Raw genomic sequence first — 24,685 nt, 5'->3', positions numbered from 1 at the left:
GTCTGTTCTACTTAATATGACTGGTTTAATTCTGTAATTAATACACAGTTATTCTTAAGTGTTGAAAATTAACTGAAATGTGATCCCTGTTAAACATAAGAGTGGGAATAAGAGAGGGAAGAGATGTATAATTTTGGACATGCTCAAGCTGACTTGCCCCAAATGGTAGAGTTAGAAACATACCAGGGGATTCCAATTCAATCCCATCAAGGTGGCATGTACCAATGCCATCTCACTAGTCCAAGTGATCAATTTCAGTTCACAATTGATCATAATGAAAGGACTAAGAGTCAAAGGGAGCACATAAACAAATCTAGTACCTGCTAACACTAACCGATGGAATAAATAAAGGGGAGAGTGATCCAACATGGGAAGTGAGATACTCAGCAGACTCATAGAATGGCAGATGTCCTGAATAGCACTCTGGCCTCAGAATCAGCCCTAAAGGCATTCGGATCTGGCTGAAAAGCCCATGAGAGTATTTCAGGCATGGAAAGCCAAGACACTCTGGCAAAAGATCTCTGCGAGTGAGATCCCAGTGGAAAGAACAGGTCTTCAAAGAAGGAGGTACCTTTCTCTGAAGGGAGGAGAGAACCTCCACTTTGACTATGACCTTGTCTAAACAAGGTAAGAATCGGAGAACTCAGAGGGCTTCCATAGCCTTGGAAACTCATGACCGGAGCATAGGGAGACTACTGATGCCATAGACAGGAGTGTCAATTGGTAAAGTCAACAACAGGAGTCACTGTGCACTTACTCCTCATGTAGGATCTCTGTCCTTAATGTGCTGTGTATTGAGATTTAATGCTATAACGAGTACTCAAACAATATATTTCACTTTGTGTTTTCATGGGGGTGCAAACTGTTGAAATCTTTACTTAATGTATACTAAACTGATCCTCTGTTAAAAAAAAAAAAAAAGAAATTATCAACTCCCAACTTGACTCTCACTGGGATTAAACATGACAATAGGTCTGATCTGATTTCATCATCACTTAAAAAAAATCATCTATTATTTTTCACTTTATGTTTCTGTGTGAGAGCAAACTGTTGAAATCCTTACTTAATGTATACTAAGCTGATCTTCTGTCTATTAAGATAATCGAAAATGAATCTTGATGTGAATGGAAGGGGAGAGGGAGTGGGAAAGGGGAGGGTTGTGGGTGGGAGGGACGGTATGTGGGGGAAGCCATTGTAATCCATAAATCGTACTTTGGAAATTTATATTCATTAAATAAAAGTTAAAAAAAAAGAAATTTAGGTTGCTTGGAACAGAGTGCAAGAAGAGGGAATGGTAGAGGAAGGGTAGTTAATGAAAGGGCTTTAAAAGCATGACCTGCCATTTAAACTTTATTCCTAAAGGAAATGGGCAAAAGTTGAAGGCTTTCATCTGGAAGAGTGGCAAGGATCATCAAGCAGCATTTCATTTTGAATTGTTAAACAAAAATGTAGGGGGCTATTGTTTTGGACTAGGCTCCTGGATTTGTCCCCCTCACTCCCCCACCCCCCATAGGGCAGACCAAAATGGAGTCACTCATACTAAATGCCATATCATCAAATTGAAACAAGTAGATGCCTAGTTTTTGCTGAAAGTAGATTTCTGTCTACCTGAATCAGTATAATAAGAACTCAGGTCATTTCCTTGCTCCCACTTTAAAAACTCACTGTTCTGCATTGCCTGTTAAGAGCTCTTAATTTTTTTTTTTTTTTTTGTATGATGATGGATGCTGCCCCAAATCATGAATTATACATAAAAGTCAATTACATCTATAACTAAATTTGTTGTAATTTTGTCTTTTGACATTTCTGGTGACTAACAAAGGGACCTGAAGGATACTGCTGATGACTCTAGATACCCCATGAGGAATACAGGAGAGGTGCCATGGACCTCCTTTGCATCCTGTCTTCCTTGTGGCATCCTAGGGGTTGTGAAGAAGTTCCTCTTGAATCACTCTGCCATTTTTCCATTGAGCACTTTGATCTTTTTGTCTTTCAAATCCAGGGTTTATACTGTGAAAGAGCATATGACCTTTTGGGGTTTGTGGTGGGTGACAAGACACTGGCAGAGCAGAAGTCATGAAGAGAAACAGAACTGAGTTCTGTAGAGAGGCCTCAAGTATCAGAGTCAGATTGAGACTGACAGTAAATGGCATTTTTTGCAGGAGATGTAACTCTGGCTTTCAGAAATCCATAGGGATTTTGTGTTTTGTCCTCTTTTCTCTTTTTGCTTTTTCTTTCTTTCCTTCCTTCCTTTCCTTCTTTTGTGAACTTAGGTAGGGGAAAAATCACTACCTACAAGTGATCTCAGAGTCAAAGCCACAGCTTGACTGGTGGGCACAGGTTGCACTGAAGAGCAATTAGAGCACTCACCAACAAAAAGACTCATGCGTCTCAGCCTTTTGGCTAAGATCAAGTGAAGATAAGCTGGACACAGGGTAAGTACCCACCAGCTGCAAGCAAATGTGCATGCAAGGAACTACTGTATGAAATGATTATATGCCTCAATCTTGGGGCATTTTCCTCTTAGTCTTTTATCAAAGCTCTGCAAGACCTATGTTAAAAATGGGATCCTTAATTTCTTAAAAACTAAGTATTTCCCGTTCTGGGTACTTTTGCCTTTTATTTGTAGAAGCCCCACAAGCTTCAAATACTTTTTACAATTATAAAATTTTAATAAAACTAATTTAGAATTATATTTGCCTACTATATATTTTCCCTTACCTGTAGTAACTAATAGAGTAGCAAAAATGTAATGTATAGGAGTGAAATTGACATTTTGAGCTTCAATGATTGAAGCCCTTGTCTCTACTGCTGAGGGACAGTGTTTTTTTCTTAATACTATTTGTTGAACTCGTTAATTAGTGTAGGGTTAAATTTATGAGTGTAATGTAAACTGAAAGTACATAATTGTAAAAGTTAAGAGAAGGAATAGGAGAGGAAGGAGGCGGAAGAATAGGAGTTTGGGCGGGGGGTTGGGGGGAAGGTAAGGTTGGAAGTATTCCTAAATCTGTATACATGAAATACATGAAATTTATATATCTTAAATAAAATTTAAAAACAATGTATAGGAATGAAATAGACATCTTAAGACAGGATTGTCATTTTTAGCCCTTGTTTATATTACTGTGGAACTGTAGTCTTCCTACTTTTTACTTGTTGAAAATTATAGTTAGTGGTGATTTAAGCCTGTGATTATAAAGTGGATTAAAATTGTCTGTAAAAATTAATGAAAAGAAAACAAGGGAGGGGATGTGGGGGATTAGGTGAAGGAAAGAGGTAGGGAGAGAAGTATGGTTATCTCCTTAGAACTGTATCTATGAAATACATGAAATCTGTTCTCTTTATATTAATAAAAATAAAAAAAATGGAATAAAAAATTACATTTTCCATTATTTAGGCATTTGAACTAGCCATTAAGATGCTGAATGCCTCCCCAGAGAGGGCTGTGGCATAGCAGATTAAGCTGCCACCTGCAGTGCCACATCCCATGTGGGCACCAGTTTGAGTCCTTGCTGCTGCTCTTTCCATCCAGCTCCCTCCTAATGTGCCTGGGAAAAAAACTGCTGGCTTCAGATGGCCCAGCTCCAGCCATTGTGGCCACTTGGGGAGTGAACCAGCAGATGGAAGATCTCACCCTGTCTCTTTGTAAATATGCCTCTCAAATAAATAAATCTTTAAAAAATTAATTTATGGTAATTAAAACTAGAAATGGTTAAGAATAATTACTTCTTAGGCAAGAAAAGTAAGGTATGTTTTTGTTAAGGGAAAAAGAAGTAATTTTCATCCTAAAGTATAATGACTGGTTGTTTGAATATGAGAAATGAGAAAAGGTATAGGACAAATAAGTGAAGGGATAACAGCTTGTAGAAGGTTTGTGGAACAGGAATACTGTGAAAGGAATTTTATGTGTGATCAGCTAGCTAAAATTAAAAGAGAATTATTTATAAAACTGTCTAAGAGTTGAGCTTTAATATCAAAGGTACATTGATGCAAAACAAGAATGTCCTCTCTGGTAAAACGTTTTCTTAGAGTATTGATCTACTCTTGATGGGAAATTGTGAAGTTTTTCTTTATGTTTTAGATAGTTGACAAGGAAAAAGAAAAGCTTTTGTCTTACCAAGATAATTTCTTATGCTTCACAATATCGTTTATTAGGTCTTTGACTATTTAAGAAAAATGAGTCTTCTCCATATTAAAAATGCTGTTTTTTTTTTAATCACAACTATGTAACCTCCTATATTTGCCTTTAAAATAATTTTTCATTGATTAAATAGATAACCAGATCATGTTTTTAAAAAAGAGTTGTATGCCGGGAATTCCATCCAGATCTCCCAGGTGGTTGGTAGGGACCCATGTACCTGGGCCATCATCCACTGCTTTCTCTGGCACATTAGCAGGAAGTTGGATCCCAAGCCAAGAAGAAGGGACTTGAATCAGTACTTGTAATGAGACTCTAGATATCTTGTAATTTTTCCTTTTTCAAATGTCTATCCCTTTCACTTGGGAAGACAATATTGGAAATAGAATTTCACAATCAGTAGACTGGAAGAGTTTACAATAGTTAGCTGAAAATGTCTTTATGTCACCATCATTTTTGGTAGTTTTGCTGGTTGGCTAGAAGTTGAGTTATCTATATTTCTCAAATTTAAAAAATGTATTTATTTCATTTATTTTAAAGGCAGAGAGACAGTGAGATATCTCTCTCATGTTGGTTTACTCTCTGAATGCCCACAAACAGGAGGGGCTGGGCCAGTTTGAAAGTAGCAGCCCAGAACTGGGTCTCCTATGTTGGTGTCAGGGACCCAAGTACTTGAACCATCACCTGCTGCCTACTAGAGTGTACATTACTAGAAGCTGGATAGAATGACAGAAGCAAATTAAAGTCCCCTAGTATTAAGGAGACTTAGTATTTCTCCTTATATATTATAATTTGTTTTATGAAAGTTGCTGTTATTTGGTGTGCTATTGTAAGTATTATAGTTTCCTTATGAACTATATAGTGCACTTCTTTGCCTTATGCCTTTTGGTTTGAATTCTACTTTGCTTTCTTAAAATCATGATCTTGAATTATTTTTAATTGCATTGAAAGTTATGCCATTGCCCATCCTTAAACTTCAATGTATGTTTCAGGTATCTCTACTATACTACATAATATAGTATGGATTTAGTTTGATCCAAACTGAACACTTCAATAGATGAGAAAAGCCTATTCACTGATTATATGTAGGGTCTTAATTATTCTTAAAAAGTAATTTTAGTTATCCTGCCATTTAGGAAGATTTGTATCTTTGATTCAGTGATCATTGTATATTTCTACACTTACATAATATCCATCTTTATACTTCTATATTTATATAATACCGTTAAGCCCTGTTTCTTCATAGTATCTGTTTCTCTTCAATGAATAATAAAATATTAGCTTGTATTGAGTCTTCCTACCTACCTCCCACTATACAATTTCAGGCACTATTATCCTTTACTTTTATACTTGTAAGTTTGCTTAAAATTCTGCTACTTGGTTTGTCAGTTTTAAGTTATACATACCTTTTGACTGTGAATATATGAAACAATCAGAGTTTATTCCATAATCTACCTTTTCTCCTTGTCTCACTTTTTGTTAGATGATTTCTACACTGTCAGAATATAAAATATTTAGATATTATTTTATCACACTTGCCCCACCTTTGTCTTCATGTTATTTCTAAACTTGCATTTAAACTTATTCACTATTCAGTGCTAGTCCTTTTGCCCATATTTCCTCAACCACCACTTATTTCACTTAAACTTGCCCTTACCCTTGATTATTTGGGTGATACAGAAATTTAGGTTCAAAATCAGATCAAAATAAGTTGTCCTCAAACTAGGACACTAATCCCATATAGGAGTATAACTATCCTGGGGATAGCACTCAATTCATTTACATTTTTATTTCAATACTGGTGGGAAATTCTACAGGTACACAAACAGAAGGAGAAAGCAAAGTGGGGATGGGCAAATTGTTCAGCTGCTTACCCCAAAGACTCAGTCAGCTTGATATTTTCCTCCGTTTGTACTCTCCTTATTTGCTCTTCTTACGCACTGGTTTTCTCCACAGCTATCCTATGAAGAATGGGCTCTCATCTCAACCTCAGACTTCGTCTTGTATGACCTTACCTGTAGTTCCTTTAATATTTTCCCATTTACCTTCCATCTTCTAGAACTTGAAAATATCTACTGCATTAATATTGCCCTCCACCCCCATTCTCAATACTGTTATTTTTTTCTGTGATTATATTATTTCAGCAGTATTTGAGAAGAAATGTGTGCTTGCTGTTGCTGTCTTGAATTGGAAGTTGTATTTCCAATATTCTAATCAGTAGTTTGTCACTGGTGAGAAAGAAGGCATTCCCACTGCAAAGACTCTCTGTCATGTTGGTGCACCAAATGTAATTTTTAAAAATTAGGTATTTTTGCTCATTTTGTTCATTTAATTTATCCAGAAATAGTTTTATTTTTATCACAGTTTATTGACTGCAAAGTTGAGATTACAGTATATGAAAAAAAAATCTTACAGCGTATAAAGCAGAGTATAACTGGGTGTGAGTAAAAAGAGTATGGGATAAAAAAAGGCATTCCTCTACCATTCAGTAGAGAAATAACTATCTATCTGAACAATTACTTTGTGTACTATAAAATGAGCATGTTAAGCGAGATAAGGCTTGTCTACCTTTAACAGTTTATGATTCTGTATCTTGATTTTTGGCAAGTTTACATTAAACCTAATTAAGGAAAAATGCAAATATTACTTTAGATAAAAGGTAAGAAAATAGGGTGATCTTCACTCTATATAGGTTTATAGAGTTTTAAAGGGTACTAGAGGCAATAGGAGTAGTACTTAAAAGTAAAATAAAGCCTCCAAAATTTTTATTATAATTTACTTCATTCACTAAATTGCTTTGTTACATAAGATTGTCAAGCCTCCAGAAGCCCCAGTCTGTAGAGTTTAGCTTAGGCTTCTATAGGAGATAGGACAGTAAGTAGGAGAGGATCTGCTGTACTGAAGAAAAATTAAGAAGCAACTTGACTAGGAATGTTTGTCAAGATTCAGAAAGCTAGGGCTGGCACTGTGGCGTAGCAGGTAAAACTGCTGCCTGCAGCACCGGCATCCCATATGGATGCCGCTTCAAGTCCTGGCTGCTCCATTTCTGATCCAGCTCCCTGCTAACGTGCCTGAGAAAGCAGCAGAGGATGACCCAAGTACTTGGACCCCTGCACCTTTGTGGGAAACCCAGAAGAAGCTCCTGGCTTCGGACTGGCCCAACTCTACATTGCAGCCATTTGGGGAATGAACCAGTGGATGGAAGACCTCTTTCTCTCTCTCTCTCTCTCTGCCTCTCTGACTGTGACTTTCAAATAAATAAATAAATATTTAAAAAAAAAAGATTCAGAAAGATAAGTTGGAAAGCTGTCTGGCTTAGCAAGTGGGTAGAGGAAAGGCCCAGGGAGATATCATAACCAGTTTCCTGATATACAGCTTATTTTCATACTTGTTCTTTTTGCTTAGATAATCATGTCACCCCTATGTACCGTGTGCACGTTAGGAGAAGGCAATTCCATCACTAATTCTCATAGCTAAGCATATGCTCAGGCCTAAGTACATCATAATCCCACTCATAAAATACAGTCTTGAGTTAACTAATGGGCATGTAACTCAGTACCTGTAGGACACAAAGAACGGTTTTCTGAGGACATCCGAAAAACTCCCTTGCTCTCCAGAAACAATCCAGACTTGTTCTTTATGGAGCTAGGCAAAGTACCTGTACATCCACAAGCCAGCCTTAAAATAAAACTGGCACCATCTGGAAGGCAAAATTGAAGGTTGAAGACAAACTGGTTCTTCAGTTATACCACGGATCATCTAGGCTATACCAATCTTAAAACTTCCACACTGTCTACAGATTTCTCTAAAATTAACTAATTTATTTGAGGGAGTACCAAAGAGCTATCATCCATTAGTTCACTCTTCAAATGCCTGCAACCACCTGTGAAGCTGGGAGCTGAGGGTGGCAGGGACCCAACTACTTGAACCATTTCCCACTGCCTCTCCAGGTACACATTAGTAGGAAGCTGAAATTGGGAAGTAGAGCTGAGAAGCTACCAAGGTACTCCAATATAGAATGCAGATGCTCTAACCAACTTCTTAATTGCTATGCCAAATTCCTGCCCCTATTTAAGTAAATTTGCATAGGATTTTCTTTCCCTTGCAACTGGAAACATCTTAACATATCAGAGATACAAAGACCCCTTATTTGTAACAGACTTGAAAATATTTAACAGATGAGGCCAAACTAAGGTGAAATCCAAATTATTAAGTCATTGTTATGTGCACTTACTCTGTGGCTGCAATTATTCATGAGTCAGATTACATAAACATGAGCTCTTAATGTACAACTTTAGAAAAAAATGACAACGTAAAAACAGCTATAGATGGATGGCTAAACATTTCAGTTTGTTCATGCCAGTTACAATTTATTCTTGTTGTCCTGGCATAATTATTAATATCACCTCATCATTCTCAAGTGTCCCAGTTTACAGCCAGGCTGGGTCAAGCTGAAGCAAAGAGCCAGGAACTCCAACTGGGTCTCCTACTTGGGTGTCAAGGACCCAGGTACTTGGGGCATCATCTGCTGCTTTCTCAGGTGCTATTAGCAAGAAGCTAGATTGAAAAGATACGGGATGTGGGCAATCCTAATTTGATGCCTTAAATTGCTGCACCACAACACCTGCCCCCTTTCTTAGCACTTTAAGCAACACCTATCATTTGCACCTCTGTGTTCCTCATAAAAGAATTGTTAGAAGTCACATAATCGTGAAACAAGTTGATAGCTTGTTGAGTCAAATTAAGCCGCAGGCTCCACTCCTGGTGGTGCCCTTCCGTCAATTCCTTTAAGTTTCAGCTTTGCAATCATACTCCCCCCGGAACCCAAAGACTTTGGTTTCCTGGAAGCTGCCCGGCGGGTCATGGGAATAACACCGCATCGCCAGTCGGCATCGTTTATGGTCGGAACTACGATGGTATCTGATCGTCTTCGAACCTCCGACTTTCGTCTGTGTTCATTTAGCTTCATGATGCTGTGATTTTTGTCCAGACGCACACATTGATTAAACGAAGTTCAAATATGAAGCAAACATACACTGTAGCTGACCAGAATATCCATGAACTTTCATCGTCTTTTAGCACAGATGAGGTAGGGCTGGGGCTGCAGTGTCATGCCTAACCTGGGCTTCAGATTTGGAACTAATTCATGTGGAAAATGCAAATGAAACCGCTGAAGCAGTGCTGTAAAAAATAAGAACATTTCCATCCGTGCCAGCTGTTCTCCAAGACAATGTCTTCTCCCTAAACAAACAAAAAAATGATAGAATAATTTTTTAAAAACCCATTATATACCATACCAAAATTAATGTCTAATAGTTGGATGCCATTTAGGAAATTTGGAATTTAAAGGAACTTATGCTTACTAAAGGATTCTTAGATCACAAAAAAATTGGCACTTGGGCTCCCAGAACCCATTCTTTTCTTCCTTTTGTAAGATTTTAGTGTAATCCTCAGGTTCCCTTGCGTGTTGCAACAGAGCCAAAGATATGCTATGCAAGATTTAATTTAAATTCTGACATTTGTTCTATAGATCCAAGAGAAGTCCATTTCATTTCTTTTTTTAAAAACTTTTATTTAATAAATATAAATTTCGAAAGAATAACTTTTGGATTATAGTGGCTTTTCCCCCCATAACACTCTCCCTCTCACAAACCTCTGGTCTCCTACTCCCTCTCCCATCCCATTTTTCATTAAGATTCATTTTTAATTATATTTATATACAGAAGACCAACTTAGTATATACTAAGTAAAGATTTCAACAGATTGCACTCACACAAAGTATAAAGTACTGTTTGAAGACTAGTTTTACCATTAATTCGCATAGTACAACACCTTAAACACAGAGATCCTACATGGGGAGTAAGTGCACAGTGACTCCCATTGTTGATTTAACAACTGACACTCTTATTTATGACGTCATTAATCACCTGAGGCTCTTGTCATGAGCTGCCAAGTTTGAGTTCACAAACTCCGACCTTATTTAGACAAGACCATAATCAAAGTGGAAGTTCTCTCCTCCTTTCAGAGAAAGGTACCTCCTTCTTTGATGGCCCATTCTTTCTGCTGGGATCTCACTCACAGAGATCTTTCATTTAGGTCATTTTTTTGCCAGTGTCTTGGCTTTCCATGCCTGCGAAACTCTCATGGGCTTTTTAGCCAGATCTGAATGCCTTAAGGGCTGATTCTGAGGCCAGAGTGCTGTTTGAGGCACCTGCCATTCTGAGTCTGCTATGTATCCTGCTTCCCATGTTAGAACGTTCTCTCCTTTTTAATTCTATCAATTATTATTAGCAGACACTGGTCTTATTTATGTGATCCCTTTCACACTTAATCCTATCTTTATGATCAATTATGAACTTAAACTGATCACGTTAACTAGTAAGATGGCATTGGTACATGCCAACTTAATGGGATTTGGAGTCCCATGGCATGTTTCTAGCTTTACCTTTAGGGGTAAGTCCGAGTTAGCATGTGCCAAACTGTACATCTCCTCCCTCTCTTATTCCCACTCTTATTTTTGAAGCCCATTTCATTTCAACTGACCAAATAAGTATTTTTCTTTAAAGAGCAGGAGTTTCTGGTCCATCTTTTTTTTTTTTTTTTTTTTTTAAGATTTATTTATTTGAAAGACAGAGCTACAGAGAGGCAGAGAGAGAGGTCGGTCTTCCACCCTCCGTTTCACTCCCCAGATGGCCACAATGGCCAGGGCTGGGCTGATCTGGAACTTCTTCTGGGTCTCCCACATTGGTGCAGGGGCTTAATGACTTGGGCCATCTTCCACTGCTTTCCCAGGCCATAGCAGAGAGCTGGATCAGAAGTGGAATAGCAGAGACTCAGTGATTGCCCGTATGGGATGCCGGCACTGCAGGTGGCGCCCTTATCAGCTATACCACAATTCAGGCCCCTCCAGCATTCTTGAGATCTATGTACTTTTTTTAAAGCAGAAGGAACATTTTCCTACTTGAAGATGAGGTACAATCATCTGGAAGCCAAGAAATCTAGATTCTAGCTTTACTTCAAAGTGAGCTATGGCCTGACCCGAGTCACTCTATTTTGTTTCTGGATGATCTCTAGTCACTGTTTGTCCTCTATTTTTCTTACCAGTTACACAACCACTGTATTCAAAAACTAGCCTCATAAGAATGTTAACTGTAAAGATTTTTTACATTAAATGCTATGAAAATGTGTCAATGCCTGACACCCCCAACCTCTCACCTCCCAGATAAGCATAACCTTGCTTGTTCTGGCTTCTGTAATGCTTGGCTTTGTAATTAACTCCCAACAGGATGTGGTTTTTGCCTTTATAAACTTACCGCTGAGCTCAATCAGGGTTACATGATCTGGAGAGCACATGCATTCATGCAGCTGGGCTTACAGAAATAAAACTGGCTTTCAGAAATAAAGACAACATAATTCGGCCGTGAGACTTCATTGTCTTCTGTAACTCACTGTTTCAAGATGTAACAACTTCAAATTACTATGTATTTCTCCTTTCTGGGTCTCAATCATTAACTTTTAGCTCTACAAGGCAAAAATCCACAAGAAAGTTTCAGAAGCCATGGCTTCACAACAATTTATCTCTACTTAATAAATTAAGGTTTATTTTGAGTAGAAACAAGCATTAATTACCTCTAACTCAATCACTTCTCCTATATGAATTGATGTTGTGGGACTGGCATTGTGATGCAGCTGATTAAGCTACTTACACTGGCATCTCATATGGGTGCTGGTTCTAGCCCTGGCTGTTCCACTTCTGATCCAGCTCCTTGTTAATGTGCCTGGGAAAGCAGCATCTCCCAGGAGACCCACAGGATGCTCCTGGCTTCTGGTTTCAACCTGGCCCTGCCCCAGCCTTTGTGGGCATTTGGAGAGTGAACCAATGGATGGAAGGTCTCTCTCTGACTACTTACAAATAAATAAATCATATTTTTTGGTAAAAAAAGAATGTGTTTTCAGAGTTGAATTATAAGTATAAAATTTTATATCAGGATGCTTCAGATCAAGATGATGCTATACAAGATGAGCCATCACTATACTTTATCCCAAAGTTATGCCCTTGTAAAGGTTCTCTTACCTAGAGAAAAAGGAACCAAAGCTTCTTTCTTGGCAAAATATCCACTGCTGTCTAGAAATCGCTCAGGATAGAACACATCTGGGTCTCTCCAGTACTTCTCATCAAAGTGTACAGAATAAAGATTTGTAATTACTGTTGTGCCTTTTGGAATGGAATAACCACGTACAACTGTATCTTCAGAGGTTGCATGGAAAATGCCTAGTGGAACTATATTACAAAATCTTAAAACTTCATGCAAAACTGCCTCAGTATAAGGCATTCTGCATTTGTTGTCCCAAGAAGGCTTCCCATCGCGGCCCATAATTAAATCAATCTCTTTCTGAACTTGTCCTGTCAGAGAAAAAGTGTTCCAGTTATTAAGAAATTCTTAAAATTATATCTAAAGTAATCCTGTTTGGGGATAAAACATAGGATAATCTATGACATGGGTACAACTAGAGTCAGATTTTTTTAAATGTGGGAGTTTTACTTAAACTTACACTATGTACTCCTATCAGACACTGATAAGCAATGCTGTGGCTAATTCAGTTGTGAAAAACAAACTAGGGTTGAGGCTCCAGATCTGCTACTTCCAGACACTCAGCTTTTTCCTTATTTATGAAAACAGGTATAACAAAACTTATCTCAGAACTTTTTTATGTAAACTTCTTAGATTATTGATTTGAAAATTCTTTACAACTATTAAATGTTTCTCTTACTGGTTAGTACAACAGGAGTACCTAAGGAAAATGCTTTGTACATGACCAAAGACATTGAAACATGTACAAGCCCTACATGTAAGAGTAGACCCTGAGATTATTATGCAAATTCTTACCTTGAATGTCAGGGTAAAGGGCCATGAAAAGAATCGCCCACCGTAGCACATTGGTTGTAGTTTCAGTTCCAGCAATGATGAGCTCACCCACTGAAAAAATTAGGTTTTCTTTGGAAAAAGTAGATAATGGATCATTTTTACCTTGATCCATTTCATCTAAATATGCATCAACAAAATGCTGAGGTAACTGAGGCTGTCTTTTGACTGAAGCCTTTTCAATAAGTCTGGAGAGGAAATCATGGACCACTGCTGCATTTCTAAACAGCTGTTGATGTTTTCCAAAAGGTAAGATGTCAATCCATGGAAAGGCATTGTACAGGAAGACTGAGGCACTGGCAGCTAGTTCCACGTTTTCACTAAATAACTCAATCATGTGTTGGAAGTCTGTGTCTTCATAACGGAATCTTTCTCCAAAAATGATCAGATTGGTTATGTTTGATACAGCATTCGTTATTAATTGTTTAAAGTCAAATGGTCTACCTTTGTATGTTTCAATAGCATCGATGAAAAAAATTGTTTCCTCTAAGATTTTAGATTCAAAAGACTTTTGGCCATATCCAAAATAGCGAAAGCTGTTTACAGCTAATCTTCTGTGATCAACCCATCCTCGGCCATATCTGGAATTAAGTAAGCCTGGGAAAAAAAATCATTAAACAAATAAAGTTTCTACCTTCCTTGTATCTAATAGTCAAAAATGCAACAAAATAAAAAAAGAATAAAAATACTGTTATTCATTCTTCCCTAAGCTCTCTTTCTTTATACCTAGATGGTTGGGTCTTATTGTTGCTTTTCATTAGTCATACAATATTTTTTGTCATACAATATTATAGCAAAAAGCCTTTCTACTCCTCATGTGTGAATTGGCGAAGACCTATGATTCTCCTACCATAAAAAACTGGCAAGTCTTATATAATTCAATTGGGTAAACTAGGTTTGGTGATTTTATTATTCAACTTTTATTATAAGCCTAATTCACATAAGACAAATGACTGCATGTTTGTCAGAACAACTTTATCTTCAACTTAACAGCCAAAAATTGTTATTCTAGTATTAGAAATGTCCCGCTTTCAACAAAGAACAGCCCTTGTCTAGACTGTTGAAGAACAGTTCACTTAGTTTTTTTATTCCATTATTTCTTTTTCTTTATGTTTATTTTTCTTTCTTGGACCAAACAGGAGAGGGAGGAGTAATGAGGGGGAAGGAAGAAGGGTGCAGTGGAAAGAATTACTATGTTCCTAATGTTGTCATTATAAAATACATACAAAAAAATTTTTAAAATAAAGTGATGATAGCTTGAAAGAAAAAAAATGTCCTGCTTAAGAGCTGGATTTTAGAATACAAATTTATTCTTGCTAAAGGCATATGATAACAGGGAAGCTATGATAAAAACAAAGGTAGTCCAAATAAATTGTCAATGTCATAGAAATGCTTAAGTCAAAAGGTGGGCAAACAGGAACGACCAAACTTTTTTAATGTTAATATTGCTTGCCTTAGAATTTCAGAGTCTACATACACCAAGTATCTGCCATCCTGATATAGTTATCATGGAAAATTTCTGCTTTCAACACCACAGTTGATATACCTCCAAGATCTAAACTGAAGATCTTTAAAAATCTGCATTTAACTGTCAGAATATATGGGAGAAATATAACCATGGAAATCCACAGGTGCTAAACTTCACTCTCCCAGTATTTGTTACTTCCCTGAAAATGAAGGCATTTATCATGCAACTGACAATGTTTAGAGTGTTTTAAATTAACTATCAAAGAAAAATACCAACATCTTCAGTGCACAACTTATATACCTTGCAGGAGATTTCATTCATTATTGGGACACACATGAACCTGTGATGAAGAATGTCATTTTTTCAAGTATATATGAAAAACATATAAAATTTATATTTCAACAACTTGTTCAATGATTTTTTAATTTGGAGATTATAAAGTTAATCATATGTAAATAGGTCTTTAGCACTATATACAAATCTTATATTCCCACAGTCCATTTTCTTTTCTACACTACTGGTTGATTATTCATTCAACCAATATTCTTTCAATATGTATTTATAAAGCAGTAAGTATATTCTAGGCATACTGCTTTGGGAGTGTCAGAGGATGTATCAGGTGAATATTCTGTACTTTCATGGAACTTATATACTAGTAGGAGAGACAAACGAATAAATGATACAGCAAAGAATGAAATAGGGTGGTCAAAGAAAGCTTCACTGAGGTGACATTTGAGTAAAGACTTAAGGGAGATGAGAGAGTAGGTGAAGAACATCCGGGGGAAACACTGCAGGTAGAAGAAATATGTATGCTGTATAAAGGAGTGAGCTCACAGTAAGCCCTGGGGAAATGTATACGCATGTATAAGCAGAAGAGCACTGTTCATAACCCTACACTGACCAACCCGTGCCCCTGGGCCCATGCAAAGGGCAACTTTTCACATTTGCACAGAAAGCTGATGGTGGCCATGATTTTCCAGTTTCAAGTTCAATACACTTATTTATTTATTTGAAAGAGTTACACAGAGAGAGAAGGAAAAACAGAGAGAGAGAGAGAGGTCTTCCATCTGCTGGTTCACTTCCCAATTGGCTGCAACCACTGGAACTGCGCCAGGAGCCAGGAGATTTTTCTGGGTCTACCACGTGGGTGCAGGGGCCTAAGGACTTGGGCCATCTTCTACTGCTTTCGCAGGTCATAGCAGAGAGCTGGATCAGAAGTGGAGCAGTTGGGACTCGAACTGGCCCCCATAAGGGATGCCAGCACTGCAGGTGGCAGCTTTACCTGCTATGCCACAGTGCCAGCCCCAACAATACACATATTTAAAAATAGCATAATTTCCTATCTATTTGTCTTTACTGTTTTTTGAAGATCTTGCTTTATCTTTATTATATAAATAATGTAGGGTATAAATTTACATCTAAAAAATGTTTGTTTCAACAGTTACTCTTATCATATCATCTTTGGTTTTCATTTCTTTAATGGTTTTCCATTATAATTATGATTTCTTCTTTGGCTTAACTGTTATATAGAAGACACAAGAGATTTGATTTTTATTTCTGCTTTGAGTATCATCTTACTCTGGCTTGAGAATTTGGCTTTTAAAATTCATGCTTTCTTTATATTACTTGATCTATTTTGTTATTTAACATAGGAGTTTAATTTTTTCTTTTCAACCAGTCTCTTTATGTTTAGTGTATGTAAACAAGATATTGTTAACTTTTTTGAAATTAAGTGTGTCTCATTAAATCAGGACATTTTGATTGTAAAAATTCTTACACTACTATCAAAACCATTATATCTATCTCAACACTTTACTTTATGCTTTCTGTTGCTGCTTTCTTCTTACTAATTCTGTCAACTTTCAAACTTTCTTGTCGAATATAGAATCATTCTACACTAAACCACACAGAATGAATAGTTCTTTTCACAAACCATTTACATATCATAGTGATTAAGAAAGGCTGCTCCAGGTTCTGTAATCTTATAAGGAAAATCACAGTAAAAATGCCACCAAGTACTCAAGACTGGCTTTAAAAGGCACCTCTGATTCTACTGTGTATTTATGTGTTACTAACTTTTTCACAAAACCTATAGATATTATGTGCTAACACTTTAAAACATTTTTTTTCCTAGAGAAAAATCACAGGCCTTATTCCTTCAGAGTACCTCAGACTCCATGGTATTTTTCATTTATTACATTTGATTAACATGATTGATTGCCAATCTCAAACAAATCATTCACAGCACACTATCCAGTAAAACACTATTTTGAACATTTACCAGAACTGGATTATAAAAGAATTAGCATTTACTAGTCTAAAATATGAGTGTAATATAGCCTGCAAGGTCCTCAAATTCTAGGTTTTGTAATTAAGTAAATAAATATGAGTAGATACTTTCCTGTTAATCAGAATAAAAGAATCCCAACTCTATGCACCAAAATTACTTACAACAAAGAATATGATTTAAAACAGTTAAGTAAATAGGTGAAAATAAACATACCTCCCATTTTTGTCATCTTCATAAATAAAGGAAGACATGGTCTATCTGCAAAAATTTCACTTTGATGAACAAGGCATTCCTTTACTATGTCATATCCATTTAGAACCACAGTTAATATGCCTCCAAGATCTAAACTGAAGATCTTTGAGAAGAAAAGAAGAAAAACAATTTAACTGGTGAACTGTATAGAAATCTACAGGTGCTAAGCCCTACTCGCCCAGTATGTTACTTCCCTAAAAATGAAGCAATTACTCAATTGACAATGTTTAGAGTGCTTTCCTTCTATAAAGCGTGTGAAACAGGGATCTGATTACACCATTCAGTATTATAAATGGTATAATGGTAAGAGTATTGGACTCAGGAAGCCTTAAACACATACAAGAACCTGGAAAGAACTCTTACCCTTTTGGGACTTCAGTGTTGCCACAGGAAATACTTTTTATTTAGATGCTCTGTTAAGATTCATTCTACCTCAAAACATTCAATGATATCTAGCAATCTCCTTTTATTTTCCACATGAATGAATAGCACTATCTATGTATTATTACCCCAGTCTTAGGTTGGACAGGGGATTGCCCAAGGCCTGAGAGACTAGTTTTAAAAACAAATATATTGTAATTATGCTCTATGGCTTACATGAAATTAACCAACAGAACCTGGCCTTGCAGGAAAGGAATTCACCATGTTGGTATAGGTAGCTGCCCTTAAGCTAAGGGGAGGGCAAAACAGAATATTTACCCTAAGCTTTGTCGGAGTTGTTGGTCACGTGCCTCACCTCATGTTAAATTAAATGTCATACTTCCAATAGTCTGTTCTAGTTAACCCAACATAAGGGGCTAGTCTAGTGACAGAATGTTACTTTATCAGTGGGATGCAAAGATTGCTTATCACCAACCTCTCCTGTCAAAACCTGAGAGCTTTTTATGGTTAAAATAGAAGCTTTATAGGGGCCAATGTGGTGGCACAGGTTAATCCTCCACCTGCAGCGCCCGCATCCCATATGGACGCCGGTTCTTGTCCCGGCTGCTCCTCTTCCAATCCAGCTCTCTGTGGTGGCCTGGAAGAGCAGCAGAAGATGGCTCAAGTCCTTGGGTCCCTGCACCCATGTGGGAGACTGGAAGAAGCTCTTGGCTCCTGGCTTCCGATCGGTGCAGCTCTGGCCATTGTGGCCATTTTGGGAGCGAACCAGTGGACAGAAGACCTTTCTCTCTGTCTCTCCTTGTCACTGTCTGTAACTCTAACTCTCAAATAAATAAATAAATAATCTTTCCAAAAAATAGAAGTTTTATTGCTGCTCAAGCAATCAGAGCAGATTTCATTCTATTTGGTACATACTTCAGAAGAAAAAAAGGTTTAACATAGAACAAAAGTTCAGTAGAAGTGGTTACATTGGCAAGAGTGATGAAGATTACCAAATGGTAACAGAATCTTCTAGCTAAGTGATAGGGCCAGCAGAGTCTTTGGCACAAGGTTGGGCCCTAGCCAACCCATCAATAGGCACAGGCAGTACCTTGGGGAAAGAGCACAGAATGTCTGCAATAAGCAGTGTTATTAGTCAAAAGTAGCAGTGAAAGAATTTTCAGCACAAAGGGAATGGTTGCCAGCCAAGCAAAGGAGGAGGGACCCTTCTAAAGGAGTTCCTAAAGAGGTAATGTTATAGTATTAAAGTCTTTTCCTGGAGGTGTAATTTTAGCAGAGATAATGGAAGGATGGCATTAATAGGAAGTGGTCCTAATTCAGAATAAAAACAGACTAACTGATGATTGCATAAGGATGAGGAAAGACCCTGACATTGAAAGTTGAGTTAGTATGAAGGCAGACCAGAGGGGAGACAAATTATTTCAGAGTAAAGCTGCAGGCTGTGAACACTAGGAATTCTAAAACCCAAAGAGAAGCCATGACTTAAGAAAGTTATTACACAAGTCACCTTTACTCAAGAATTTGTGTTGGTCCTCTATTTGAGGGTGGGAGCAGGGAAATTTTTACTTGACCTAGTATTTATTCTGGTATACAATGTTCTCAAGGACTTTCAATGAAGGGTTTCTAGTCAAATTCTAGAAACTTATCCTTAAACTGCTTTGGCCTATGGAAAAACCCATGATTATGTTCATACATTCTTTGATCTAAATAATTTTTTTGACAGGCAGAGTTAGTCAGCAAGAGAGAGACAGAGAGAAAGGTCTTCCTTTCGTTGGTTCACCCCCCAAATGGCCACTATGGCCACTGCGTTGTGCTGATCTGAAGCCAGGAGCCAGGTGCTTCCTCTTGGTCTCCCATGCGGGTGCTGGGCCCAAGCACTTGGGCCATCCTCCACTGCCTTCCCAGGCCACAGCAGAGAGCTGGACTGGAAGAGGAGCAACCGGGACAGAATCTGGCGCCCCAACCGGAACTAGAACCCGGGCTACCGGCGCCACAGGCAGAGGATTAGCCTAGTGAGCTGCAGCGCTGGCCTGATCTAAATAACTTTTAGTAACTATTATGGAATAGTTATGATGCTGGCAAAAATGGAGAAATGAATACATGAAATGTTTTCTTTGCCTTTCTAGAAGTTACTCTATGATCTTCAAGCCTCTTCCATTTCCTCCAAACCAGCTCAACACAGAATACTTATTTCAGTTAATGGGAACTCCATCCTTGAAGTTGTTCAAGCCAAAAACCTAGCAGCCACCCATGCTGAGTCATTATTTTCTCCCAAATTCCACATCCATCTGCTCAGAAGTCATGTTTCCTATATTTAGAACGTAAACAGAATCTGACAATTTTTTATCACCTGCATCACTGACATCCTGGTCCAAGCCACCTGAAGTCTTACTTATATTTTCAGTAGCCTCCCAACTGGCCTCACTAAACTCACTCATCTCTTTACAGGTAATTTGCAACATGGCATACTCCTGTTTCATAGCCTGCATCCTTGCTCTTCTTTTGATCTAGAATGTTTGTACCCTAGATTCTCCTGTATCTTGCTCCATTTCCTTTAAGTCTGTCCAAGTGCTATCTTTGCAGTGATGCCTGCTCTAACTAACCATTCTCTATCTCCCTTACCCTTTTGTAGTTTACTTCATACTTTGTACTCTTCTCACATAGAGTATTTTTAATGCATCTACATTATGTTTTTACCTCACCAAAATTTAAGTTACATGAGGGAAGGGGTCTCTGTTTTGTTTACCACTGTAGTTCTAGTACCTATGATAGTACATGGCATTATGATGATGATCTATAAATTTATGTTGAATTAATGAATGGCAAAGACCTATGTTTAAGCATATTATTACAATATCAATGGCTAAGTGCTAGTAGCAAATGAACGTGCAAAATGCTGTTGATGAAAACTATTAAGTGCCACATTTTCAACTTTAACTTGGTCTGTTTTTTCCTTTGGAATACCGCCCTTGACTGCTATACTATCTACCCCACACCAAGTCTTCAGGGATTATTCTCCATGAAGCCCTTCTCACTGAATACTTTTTCTCTCTGTTTTGAACCACCACAGCACATGTTTAGAAAATCCTATGGCACTTATTTAATACTACCTTGAACCAGAAACATTCATATTCTTGTCTTCTGCCTGCCTACTGAATTATAACTCAGATGCAGGGACTGAATCCCTTTATCTTTGAATCTTCCACATAATCTTATTCAGTACCTACAAAAAGTTCTCAGTAAATGGTTGCTACAAAAACAAATCAGTAAGTTGTCATTCCACTTGCTTTGAAGTAAAGGAGTTATTTTATTTCCCTTAGCCTGAAAACAATTTGAGAAAGCCACCTGAATTGACTTTGCTAGCTAGGGAACGCTTCTCAAAATCTAGATTACCATTAAAAGTCACAACAGAAGTTTAAACATTCAGAGGGAATCTTCAAGGAAATGGTTATTCAACATGGTACACTTCTAATTAAGACTTGCCTTTAAAATGAATGTGTAAGTCCCTTGTACTGGGGTGGGGGTGGTCTTCAAGAATTATAAAGGAGAACTGAATTCATAGGCTGTATAAAAGTTGATGTTAAAGTAACTGTCATAAGCAATTGTAAAGTCCAGGTATTTTTTTATAAGCACACATATAAAATTATAAAGACAATGGAAAAATAAGATTCTATTTACAAACATGTCCTGTAAACTTTTCACAGCTTCCAAAAATATAGGTGGTAATATTCTCCTTCTACCTCAACAAAAGGTATGGTATTTTACAACTTATATAAACTTTGAGGTTTTGGCAGAATTGGGAAATATCTCCAAGATAACAGAAGACTTTTAGGGTTGCTTCATAATCAGGGTAAGGATCAAATGCTTCTGTAGCTTAAAGAGTTAATATTTGGGGACCAGCATTGTGGCCCAAGGGATAAAGCTGCCACCTGCAAGGCTAGCATTCCACATGGGCACTGACCCGTGTCCTGGTTGCTCCACTTCCAGTTCAGCTCCCTGCAAATGACCTGAGAAAAGCAGCAGAAGATGGTGCACGTGCTGGGCCCCTGCCACCCATGTGGAAGACCCAGATGAAGCTCCACGTGGGTGGCAGAGGCCCAAGCACATGGACCATCTTCTGCTTTCCCAGGTGCTTTAGCAGGAAGCTGGATCTGAAGTAGAGCAGCCAGGACTTGAACTGATGCCCATTTGGGATGGTGGCACTGCAGGTGTTGGCCTTATCCACTATACCACAGTGCTGGCCCCTAAATAAATCTTTAAAAAAAGTTAATGTTTGCTGGTTATCAAATTTAACTGTAAGGTAGAGTCAGGCAAACACTGGCTACTCTTCAATGTGTAAATAGTTTCAATTTTTCTAAGAATTATTTCAGGTTTCTACAGTTCAACAGTGATTTGCATTACTAAAGGGAACCTGGTTTAATATATTTGATCTCTTTGATTTGTTATGTTTCCACATCTTGTGATTTCTCCATAATATCATGCTGCTTTGTGACAAACATATCAAAGAGATCAAATATATTAAACAGAAATCATGGAAATAAACTCTGGAGAATGGGGGAGGGTAGATAAAACTTAAGAATTATATATATTTTCTTGATCGATGTCCAGGTTCCCTTTAGCAATGCCAACCACTATTGAGCTGCAGAAGCCTGAAATAATTCTTAGACAAATTGATTTAAGTAAGGATTTAAGCACTAACCTGAAATATAATTGCCATACAGCCTTTAACCACAGTTTATCGCTGGAATTCGTTTTCTCTCTCCCTCTGGACTGTTAACTCCCTTCTGGACACTTCGGCCTTTTGAGATAAGGGCACCCTTCCAAACACAAGCACTGTGTTCCTGTCTTTTTCGGGGTGGGGGGTGTCATTCAGTTTTTCTATGTGAAAATGGGGAAAACTTGAAACACCTACCTCACCAGGTGGCTGTGAGATTTAAATGAGTCAACAAGTTGTTCGAGAGAGCAGCACACAGGTGGCACCTTATAAGTACATGCTCTAAGGGCGTTCCTGGCCAATCTGAACCTCGCTCACGCAGGGCTGCAGGGCTCCCGCGCTGTTTTGCGTCATTAGTTCTACGCACGCTTTTCCTATTAACCACAGCCCGCTTCTTGGCGGGACGTTCACTCCATTCTACTTTGAATCCTCACAGCAAACGCTTACACCACTTGTTAGTCAATAGCAAGCCTCGAAGAACCTCCCATAACCATTAACTATAACCAGGCCCCAGAATTCAGGCTGCCGCTACTTTTTGCTCAAGCCAAGCAGTGAACTCTAACCTGCGGGCGATCAAGGCCCGCAGCCTGCGCCCGGCCTACCCGAGAACCACACTGCGCAGGCCCGGGAGCTCCGGGGCGCCGAGCGCGCGCTCCCCTCCGAAGCGAGGAACCCCGGCCCGGATCGCCTCAGAGCGCAGGCTGGAGTGGGGCGGCCCATTGGTGGAGGGGGTGGGCGAAGTGAGCGGGTTTTCCTCAGCAGAAGTTGCCAGCACACAGAAATCTCGGCTCCTCGAACCGGAACTGGCCTCCAGTCCAACCTACAGGGAGACCCAAGCCAGCCCGGAGGCCAGGACGGCGGCCCTCCCTGCTCGCGGCCCGGCGGTCGGGGCTGTACCTCGCCGTACACTTGGCTCTGCTTTCTCATGTAGACATGGGGAAGGTCGGCTGAGGCGGCCAGGGAGTAGATGTTGCCGATAAACGGTAGCCCCGGAGGCCCCGGGGGAAAGCCCACCGGCCGCCTCCGCTTCAGCAGCTGGCGTCCCCACAGTGCAAAGAGCAGTAGGAAGAGCGCGCCGCCCAGCGCCGCCGCGCACTCCTCAGCTCCCGAAGTTTCCCGCATCGGTCCGAGTTGGGGCCGCGTTCCCCTCTGTCAGGCTGGGACGGGGACGACCCCTTCAATCTTGCCACGTTCTCATTGGCCCAATTTCCTGAGGTACCGCCCTTGCTCCATGGCCATTGGTTACCTGAGTGTAGGGCGGTCCCCAGGGCAGCTACCGCATGGCTTTGCCCACTCAACTGCTTTCCGACCCTTTGGATTTGGCGGGGTTTAGGGGGAACCAAGCTGGCAGGACAACCTTCAAGGTTGGCACCAGGGCGTTGAGAACGCAATCACTGGAAGAATCCTGCCTGCCTCCTTGGATGGCCAGCCCTTTCTGAAGGAATCTTTCTAGTGTCAGGTCTACTTATTAAAGACTAGGAAAACTGAACTTCTGTGGGCTTTAGCTGAGCCTGATAATTTTCAGAATTTCCTTCCATTAGAGAGTGCACGCCTGTTCTGCTTTACTTACTCATCTATTTCTTTCCTCATGTTATGAGGCATTTTTGTTGCTGATCCTTTAAGAATTTTCATGAGTAAGCAATTGTTATGCAATTAACTCAGGTAACTTGTGTTTTCACTTCTCTGGTCCTGCCAAACTGGTTGCTGATTGGTAGTCACAGAGGTCTGTGTACGCTGCAGTTGCTCAGGGATAGTACTTAAGCTTTCTACCTATACTACCTAGAATTAAACAACCAATATTTCATATTATTCTTATCATTTCAGTTTCTGTTCTGTTTTTAATCAACACAGAACCTACAGAACTTGGGACTCTCTAAAAGCTGCCCTGTAATTATGATTTAACGTTGGTGGGAATTTTGTGGTCCTCATTAGCCTAGCTTTCATGAATACAGCACTTAGGCAGGTGTTAGGAAGGTGTCGTAAGCACTGAGATAGAGAGGTAAATAAGAGCAACAAAGCCCCTACAGGGTATATTTTATAGAGTCTCCACTTACAGAATAGCTACCGACTGCTTATTACAAATGCCTTATCTGTTATCCTTAGAGAGTCCTTAAAGTTCTTATTAATCGATTGTGAGAAACAACCTCACCCGTCCACTCAAAGGATGGATTCAGACAGGAAGTTCACCAAAGTGAGACTTTATTAATTATCTCACAAGACTGGGTGCCTAGTGGCCCAGCACACCCAGGGGTGGTTTATAGCAAGCTGTTCATTTTCTAGCACGCAGGTCTCTCCCCCTGTTCCTCACTGGCTGAGTAACTGTGGGGTTATGCTCTTGCCTGCATTTGTTTCAGCTGTTTTGGCCACTAACATCCTGTTTGCCTAAGAACTTTCAGATGCATGTAACCCAGATTTTAGCTAGTTACTTGTCTGCAAGCTCTTATGCCAGTTTGTTGTCTTCTCAGATTTAAAACCTTTGAAAATGAACCCAATGTTTATTTCTCACATCAATCAAGAA

General features: G+C 39.0%; 1 protein-coding gene across 3 annotated transcripts; it reads right to left on the bottom strand.

Annotated features, from left to right (window-relative positions):
- Positions 1–6,485: 6,485 nt before the first annotated feature.
- CYP2R1 (cytochrome P450 family 2 subfamily R member 1) lies at positions 6,486–23,366 on the bottom strand. Of its 3 annotated transcripts, XR_001794341.3 has the most exons (6): positions 23,065–23,349; positions 17,034–17,175; positions 13,027–13,659; positions 12,213–12,542; positions 11,452–11,659; positions 6,486–9,379 (listed from the first exon to the last, which is right to left on the bottom strand). XR_001794341.3 is itself a non-coding variant. In XM_002708828.5 (5 exons), exons 1-5 carry the CDS (start codon positions 23,287–23,289, stop codon positions 9,204–9,206), a joined length of 1,506 nt encoding a protein of 501 aa, XP_002708874.2. In that variant the 5' UTR covers positions 23,290–23,366; the 3' UTR covers positions 6,486–9,203. The 3 variants fall into 3 exon arrangements, 2 of the variants coding, with proteins under 2 accessions (XP_002708874.2, XP_051707739.1); XM_002708828.5 differs by lacking the exon at positions 11,452–11,659 and having other exon boundaries at positions 23,065–23,366; XM_051851779.2 differs by lacking the exons at positions 11,452–11,659; positions 23,065–23,349 and adding an exon at positions 22,366–22,771 and having other exon boundaries at positions 6,887–9,379.
- Positions 23,367–24,685: the final 1,319 nt, after the last annotated feature.

Source organism: Oryctolagus cuniculus, chromosome 1 (assembly GCF_964237555.1).
Source record: "Oryctolagus cuniculus chromosome 1, mOryCun1.1, whole genome shotgun sequence".
Classification (NCBI taxonomy): Eukaryota; Metazoa; Chordata; class Mammalia; order Lagomorpha; family Leporidae; genus Oryctolagus; species Oryctolagus cuniculus.
This window is presented reverse-complemented; position numbering and strand designations above follow the sequence as displayed.